This window comes from Pollicipes pollicipes, unplaced genomic scaffold (genome assembly GCF_011947565.3).
Source record: "Pollicipes pollicipes isolate AB1234 unplaced genomic scaffold, Ppol_2.1 Scaffold_5724;HRSCAF=6776_pilon_pilon_pilon, whole genome shotgun sequence".
Taxonomy (NCBI): Eukaryota; Metazoa; Arthropoda; class Thecostraca; order Pollicipedomorpha; family Pollicipedidae; genus Pollicipes; species Pollicipes pollicipes.
This window is the reverse complement of record NW_023596746.1, coordinates 30087933-30096601: the sequence shown is the minus strand read 5'-3', so window position 1 is coordinate 30096601 and position 8669 is coordinate 30087933. Positions and strand designations below refer to the sequence as shown.

At 47.1% G+C, this 8669-nt stretch overlaps 1 protein-coding gene across 1 annotated transcript; it reads right to left on the bottom strand.

Moving 5' to 3' along the window:
• Positions 1–2318: 2318 nt before the first annotated feature.
• Positions 2319–5275, bottom strand: LOC119103809 (uncharacterized). Its single transcript, XM_037227467.1, has 6 exons — positions 5210–5275; positions 4658–4757; positions 4049–4264; positions 3607–3741; positions 3018–3221; positions 2319–2665 (listed from the first exon to the last, which is right to left on the bottom strand). Exons 1-6 carry the CDS (start codon positions 5242–5244, stop codon positions 2519–2521), a joined length of 837 nt encoding a protein of 278 aa, XP_037083362.1. The 5' UTR covers positions 5245–5275; the 3' UTR covers positions 2319–2518.
• Positions 5276–8669: the final 3394 nt, after the last annotated feature.

The window sequence follows — 8669 nt, the reverse complement described above, 5'->3', positions numbered from 1 at the left end:
CGTGACGCCGCCCTGTCCCGGCCGTTATGATTCGGGTCAACGGCTCACCCCGCGTTGTGATGTCACCGTCCCCGATAAACACGCATCAATATCAGCCGCCGAGAGGGGGCTTTGGAGAAACGAGTGCAAGATACGTTAGTTGTTCTACTATTTTCCATTATTCTGCATGTCCTGTCGGTAGTGCTGTCAAGCTGTTTTTTGTTGTTAAGCAAAAACATTTTTCCTCGCTGATCCATCCAGACATTGCCCCCCACCAGCAAAAAGTCAAATGGTTTGTCTACTCTATTTTGACCTGAAAAGGACAACTGCTGATGCTGCCCGAGTCGCGATACTTGGTGTCCATATAGCAAGATAGCTGTAGGGAGGCACATTGCTACCAAACGCTGTCACCTCGAAGCAATCGGACGGCAGCGATCTGTCAAGTCTGCGGTCGATCCTGTCATGCCCCAAAAGGTGGCCGAATTCGGATCGAATGGTACGAAATGCGCGTAGACCAAAACACCGCTCGGATGCGAACGTATTCTCGTCTCATGTGGCTTGTGTTAGGACAATTTGAGCATAATCTGGCAAGAACTGTTGGTCCATCAGGATCTATACTTTCTTACCAATTCTACCTGCTGACACTAGCTAAAATTACCGATTCCTTGTGCAGTGAATGGTGAACGCTAACAACGATTTCATGACGTCCAGCCGTAGCTTAAATCCAACATGAAGTTCAGTTAGCTGAAGAGTGGTGATTTTGCAGCCGTGGCTTTAAATCCAATATGAAGTTCAGTCAGCTGAAAGGGTGGTCATTCTCTGGCAGACCGACATAGTTAACCGATGCATTTAATTCTGTAAAAGTCTGCGAGCGGTTAATTGTGCGGGACTCTTTCGATTTTCGTGTTTGGCGTAATACTGCCAAACCAACAGAGGGACTCAATCTCATTTTAACAGGTGTGTGAAAACTTCAAACGGGACTAATAATAAGCCGCTTTTAATGTCGAGAAGAATCCAGCCGTTACCAGAAAAAGACCTCTTGAGATTTTGGTTTTCAAAGTGTGCTGTAATGCCGGAACGAAGCCTTTAGATGCTCAGAAGCTAAGTTTTCCTGGTACTGCCCAATGTTTGCCATGTTAAGCTATTCTTTGGTTCCAAATCACGACCGTCCAGCCAAACAACCACGCCTTTTGTCTCCAAACCTAGCCAAAACTACTGCCCAATGTGCGCCAATGTTCTGATTGGTTCCGAAGGCATCTTGTGGGAAGCAAACGGTAGTCGTTTATTATCAGAGTCCTTGTGTGAAGTCATGCTGCCAACAGCTCCAGCCGCACATGAAAGGACGGTGCCTTTCACCGAGCTTATGCTCCTTCCGTATTTGTAGCTCCTGATAATACATTTTCAGCGGGGCTTTCTTTAACTTGACTTTTTTCGAGGGAATGCCACGCGAGATGTGTTCTTCGTCAGCGATCCACCATCCCTTCCTCCCCCGCCGCTTCATCCCCAACTCTAACAGCGCCCCGTCCCCGCGGGACAAGCTGCGGTCGTCAGCCATGAGCGGGCGAAGTGACCTCCTGGCAGGTGGACCGCTTAACTCAAAGAAGGACCCATGTGTAGGGGTAAAGCTCAGAAGCAGAAGTCTGCCAGATGGCCACAGTATAGCTCCACAACTCACACGTTCCCTTAATCCCATAGCCCTGATATGGCTACTGCTAGCTGAAAGCGCAGTGCTCAGGATTTATTGCGCCACCGGGTCTCGAACCCGAGCCCTCACATAGGAGTCGGACGTGCTGACCCATGACGCCACTGACGAGGTTTGTTCATAGTCAATCTGTGTGGGAGTAGCCGGGAAGAAATGAAACCGCGTTAACGGACTGCACGTCTTTTTGCTTTTTGTGTGTTGAAAACCCTAAAGACAATGCTTCCGTTTGGCAATGCACCGACAACGTACCAACAGTAATATATATGCGTGGGTGCCCGCAAGATTTGGCGGGTGCTGGCACAGGTACCAGCGTTCATTTTGTCCGATGCTGCCTAAAATGATGTGCTTGCAATTTTCCGCCATAACCAGCACAGTTCCTGCGCCAAAAATTGCCATTCGTAGGCGGGAGAGCGTAGGTTTACGGGGTGCGCCGCATCCAATCTCAACTTATTTCACTTCCAGTTCAAAACTCAATGTAAATGTGAAACACTCCCTTTAAGGAAGCAATCTCATGACCAATGAGCTATCTTTAACGCGTGGAAATGGAGCACCGAGTGCAGTACTGCTACCATTTTCAACGTCTTGGGCGTAACCATTCACGACGAAGTCTTGCTCAACTGCCGGGTAAAACTGCATGTAGATTCCAACAGCTGTATGCGTCTAGATCACACCAGAAAATGACCGAACTGACAAATCCGTCCGGAAAATGATTCCGGAGGACCAACACAAATGCCACAGAACAGCCAGAGACATTCAATGTGTGCATCCGCGCCCGGCGGTACGCATCGCAGCTCTTGTGCACCCCGAGCTGGGCCCAGCCCGCTATCCTGGAGGCGTTCACATGTCTCCGGCCTCCTCCAGCATCATGGAGGTGACGATGGTCTGGAAGCTCTCGTCTTCGCCCAAGTCCAGTCCGCTGCGCAGAAGCATCGGGTAGTAGTCCTCGCGGAAGTCCTGCTTCATGCACGACTCGACCTTCGCCATCTGTAACCCACCGATGCCAAGAACTGTCAGGCTGGCTAATGCGTGACAGCAAACATGAAGCATCCTTAAGTTGTAGACATCGTCGGCTGGGGATATTTATCATGCCGATGTGTGCACACTGCGTACGGTTTAGTTCTGGCTTTAAACGTTGCACACGAAGTAAGCCAATGGGTACCAAGAAAAAACGAATGACCGTAGCAATGTGTCGTGCTTTTGGCTTTCTTTATTTTATGCCTACGTTACGTTCCGAAATGGCAAAAACCAAGTAAAAGGCTCAAGACGAGGAATTTTAGCACACAATTGCTGCCAAACACCTTTCGGTTCAAGCATACCATCAAGTCTTGTCACCCACCTTGAAGCACTTGAAGAACGCCATCTGCTTGCCGAAGCCGGCCATGATGGGAGACTTCTCAAAGACCTGGCTGGGAATGCAAGAGGCGAAGTCGCGGCAGTGATCCATACCCTCGCACATATCGTCCACCAGCTCCTTGGGCAGCGGCAGCTCCATGATGCGCTTCTTGATGGAGGCGAAGTCCACCTGGTTGTTGCTGTCCAGCTGCGCGACAAGTACAAATGGGCGCCGTTAGTTGCCACGCAGTGATTTGGGTATCGTTCACATTTTGTTTAGTAACAATGGCTTGGCAGAAGACGTTTGCTCAACCCTTTGTAGAGAGCCAGCGGCTGCAATGATCGCATCAGCACCCAGGGGTCCTCCGTCAGCCAGAAGTGAGCCCTGAGCGCCTCGCGCTGCAACTGAGTACCCACACATAAATCAAGTACCCACACAGATGAGCTATTTTGTCCCATTAGTTACTGCTTCCAGCGGAATGTCTCAATCGAATGATATCAAAACTGCTGCAGTTTTTTCACTCGGAAACATGGATAATTTGCTTTCACATCTCTACAGATCTGTGTCGGCACAAGCTGTTCACCCTGCTTACCATCTTCATCTCTCTCATGACGCAGGTGATGTTGCCGATCATGGAGGACGCCTTGACGCGCATCGCCTCCAGTTTCTCCGGCGTGATGGATCCGTGGTGGCTTCTCTTCCAGCGGCGCTGGTACTGGTACGTCACCTGCCCGTCACAAATGACCATGATTTTGGCTCACGCAATGTTCTCTGTGCCATTTGTGTCAGGCATTTTGAGCTGCGTGTCCCAACAATGAGGGCTTCCAACTCTTAAATGAGATATGGTCAAGTACGGTAAATATTCTTTGATAGCTCACGCACAAATATTATAGCCCCACGAGACTTGACCAAGATTAAACGACAGTAACAAACCACGCGCCGTCAAAAAAGCGACAACGCTGCCATCTGGTTGCCGAGCTACAGTGTCATCTACCGTCCAACGGCGCCAACTTTTGGGCACAAGCACAACTTACCGGCTGGAACTGGTAGGCGGCCGGCACGGGCACGTACTGCACGGCATGCTGGTAGTTGCTGGACCGGGCCGTCTCCGCCGTGCTGAACACGGAGGCCAGCTGGCTGCGCAGCTGCGGCAGCTCGGGTCCAGCTTCACCGTGGCACTTGTCACACGCGGCCTTGACCTCCTGCTTGATGTCGCTGATCAGCTGGTCACCGAAGCAGCTCCCCATGATCTGCCGGCGCCGGTCTCAGGTCAGACTCCGAGACCCCAGGTAGGGCTGGGGTAACCTCGGCGACAGTTTGGGATCCATCATGCAGCGCTCAGGCTGGTATGTGACGAAGATGGGAAGGCTAGGTGCCAAATTCACAGAAAGGTGCTACCGATATCAGCGTGGAAACGTCCCGTGACAAGGGGGGTGTAAGACCATGATGTGGGATGTATAAGGTGAAATTTCAGCTCCTGGGTAGCAAAGTGGCACCTTACTATGAACCGAGGAATGTGTTTACAGTGCGCAAAGACGGTCCAGGTACACTTGTGTTGTAGTTGTGGGTGTAGCTTCCTAGTCAAAACATTGATGTACGAGCTACTCTCTACGTATACGTTTGAATGAATACATATGGCTCACCTTTTTCATGGCATACTTCTTGAGGAGTTTCTTCGGAATCCAAGCATCCGAGACCGCACACAGGCAGGCCGCCACCAACAGAAGTTGAAGCTTCATCTTTCTGAAAGAATGCACACAAAAAAGATGACGACGCGCAGTGCTGTGATACTGTACTATGTTCGGATGAAGCCGTCATATCTCTTATATTGCGCCTACCGCAACAGTTCGTCGTCATAAAAAGTTTTATTGTCGTGTACTGGCGTCTGATGGGGCCCACGAAAAAGCTTAAAATTTGCATATGGTAGCGTAGAACGAAAATCCACTGAACGAACATGTACGAGATCCATGAGAAGTAAATGCAAAAAAATGTATTTAGCTGTAACATTATTTTTCCAATGCGCTCAGTCCGAACATTAACATTTTACTTTCCTCCCCGTTCGGTTGCTTCGCCCATGTCTATGTAACAGCCACGCCACGCCGCCGATACCTATTACAAAAATTAAAAAAGCCACCGTTTGTGTGCATCAAGCAGCATAGTTCGCCAATGAGCGGCTGGGCTGAGTCTCGCCTCACCTGGGTCTGCGGTGCCGTGTGCCGGTTCCTGCCATGGCGAGGCACGACACTGGCTTTTATACGAGCGTCCACCGCCGGCGGCCGTCCCAGGGTCATTAACTCTACCCAGCAGTGACGTCACGGCCACCCGCTGAGCCTTGGGGAGCGCGCCAGCATGGGACTGGAGACGCTCCCGAAGTTATGGCGTGAGCAATTGGTGCGCAGCCAAAAGAAAATATCGGAAATGTCATAAATTACGGACAGGCTGAAAACAAACGCAATCGTGGGGCCAGAATTTTAATTTTCTAACGGGGAAGAGGCAAAGTCAGATTTTTCCCTCCTGCGATTTTGAAGCGTTTAATATCCAGTCGTGTGAGTGTAGCTTACCTTAAGCCTCTCTCCTCTCGTGGGAGATCATGTACCCGGCTCACCGAGTGTGGCAGGCCGCTTGTACCGCACGTCCTCGATGCCTCTGCATATCAGGCAGTAAAGAGATCGTGAAGTGGTGAAGCAAGCAAATGTTGGCTATGTAAAACTTCTGTTGACAAATGAACCAGGGTGTTAAGCCAAGACTGTACAAACAGGTAAAAGCCGCTGTACAATCGAGGGGTTTGAACGGACTTAGGGTAGCTTGGACCTGTGGCTCTATATTAAAATACATTCTAGTTCGGTCAGCCCAGAGACCACAGCGAGCATACCTGCATATAGGAACTGTCTTACGTGCGGCAGTGGGCAAGAGGGAAAATCTCACAAATCACAACACACAAATCACAAAACCATAAAATCGCAACAATGTATTGGTAGTCTGCACAGGACCGGGGCTTGTTTTGTCTTGCAGCGCCTGAGGTTTTTGACGCGCGGCAAAAGCTGCAATTAATGCCAAACTTGTCCACTCGTGGTCATAACCACCGCTTTCAAGCTCGAGCATTCTTATCACATATCTCAATGGTTGCTATATATATATATATATATATATATATATATATATATATATATATATATATGTATATCATCAGACTCGTTATCGCATAAACCACAACGTCTCATGCGTGTTAGTGGTATTGTTAGGGCCAGTCAATGTCAAGGTCAAGTAATGTTAAATTTAAAACCACAGAATGTGCTGTTTGAATGTCTTTCACCGCCAACAAATACACTATGCTAACTGAATCTGGTAACCATAAAGGGATTGTTTCACATTTCAAGATATTAAAGCAGGTGTCAGACATGATGAAACCAGCTCACTTATAAGTATTAGCATACTTTAAGTCTAGAAGACTGCTCTGCACAGCACAATTTTCTGTTTAATAAGTATGCTCCTCAATACGTCATGGTATGATTAAGCAAGTCTCGACACAACACCTTACACAACATTGATTGAGGACCATTTGATGGTTGTTTTGTTCGAAAATTGCGCTTACTTACGCCAGATAAGAATGCCTCCATAATAATATTTTTGTTTCCTGACTGCCGAATGGCCTATGGAATGGCATGATTTAAATGATGTTATTATGACGTCATAAATGCCAAAGTTACTTCGAAGGTACTCTCTCTGATGTATCTTTCTCCATTTTCGTGGGTGCATAGCTCAGAAACTAGAGGGGCTTAGGTCTTAAGAAGGGCAAGATTGTAAATAGCACCGAAAGGTCCTCAAGATGGCTGTTTCAGTGCAAAATCCCATATAAATGTGGAACAATCCCCTTAAAATTTTCCAAGTTCAAAGACATGGGAGTCCGGAAAGGACCTCGGTGGCCTAAGTCACCTTTTGGAAGTTCATGTTGTCACGCGTTGACTTACATCAGTTGTGTTCTAAGGAATTTTTCATAGCTACGTGGAAACTACAAAAGAAGTGGTTTGACCCGATGCGACAGGCTGACCGTGAGGGATGTGCAAAAGCGATCACGCAAAATCTGCATCTTGCACTAAGGGCTGTCACTCTTTATATATATATATATATATATATATATATATATATATATATATATATATCATCATTAGACTCGTGATCGCATGAACCACTGCGTCTTATGCGTGTTAGTGGTATTGTTTAGGGCCAGTCAATGTCAAGGTCAACAAGGTTTTAGGGCTATCACTATCCTAGGATTTCGAATGCTTGCTCTAGCGCATCGGGTGTCACAGTATTAGTGCTAATGAGAGAGCTCCTACTGACAGATGGCATTATTCTTACCGCAAAAACTTCTGCATATTTGTAATATGCGCGGCATTACTTCTACTGGCAATACTTATGCATGAAATAATTGCTACGCGACAAAACTTATGCTTCAAAAATTTATGCTCGTCATTAGTCCTACTGTACAACTTGTAAGTCATTGTTAAACGCGACATTTATTCTACCGCCAAGAGTGATAGGCTACACTAGTCCTGCACGACAAAGCTTAACATATAAAAAAGCTTGCATTTCAAAAGCATATAGTTATCATTGCGTCTATTGCGGAAAACCTATGTGGTCTTAAGTTGTAAACAATAATGCGTCTACTACCAATACGCGTACCCAACGTTTGCACTGTACGATACAAACCATGCTTCATGAATGCTATCCTCAGTTCTTCCACTCATAGGTTAGGGCTCACCAAAATCCCGGAGGAAGCGAACGCATGGGAGCTCTTGGACAGCGGAATCAGACTAGAAATGCACACACCATGGTGTCCATACATTATTGCTGCTGCAAATATTTTGATGAACGGACCTCACAACGAAAATAGCTCTACACGACATTTCTTCTACTGAAAAAGGCCTATCCCAGTGTCATAGTGTTGCAAAACAAGCTTGTGGCTTAAGAGTGGAAGACAGTCTAATCTGCCCTCATATACCCAAAACACGGCGTTTTCTCGGAGCGTGACACACCTTTCCGTTACAGATGAGGATGAGTGATGCAGCACGGTACATAAATTTTCAGGTTTTCGTGATTCCTTTCACGAGTTTATGCCTCCCTCTGATCGTCGCTTCCGTTAGTATTAGTTCAGGTCCACTATTGCTTTTTGCAACGCTTCAGAAATGTGTTTCCGTTCCTAAGGTTTCGTATAACAAACGTGGACGCGGGCCTCCTTTCATGGTTACAAATTAGACACCCCAAAAGCAAGATAAACGTGGTCATTCTGCATGAGATGCGGGAGGAGAGAGGTCATAACACATGTGGATTATCAATTATCATCATGTTAATCTATTCAAAGTCTGAGCTACCAGAGTAACGAGCTTTTGAGCACACATAATAAATGGCTTGATCAATTTCTTAGAAATCCTGCCGTTCATGAGAGTTTAAGTGGCAGAGATTCACTGGGGCAACCCTCTGCGCTGATTTCACAGATATATGAGATAAGCTCGGAAGCTATTACGTTTTTGAAAATGTACTGTCGAGAAGTCTGACCAGACCTGTAATCTCGGTCAACGAAATTGATACATTTGAAATAAGTTGCGACTAGGGCGTCTGTAATCAGATTAATGCAAGAAGCATGAGTTGCTGTGC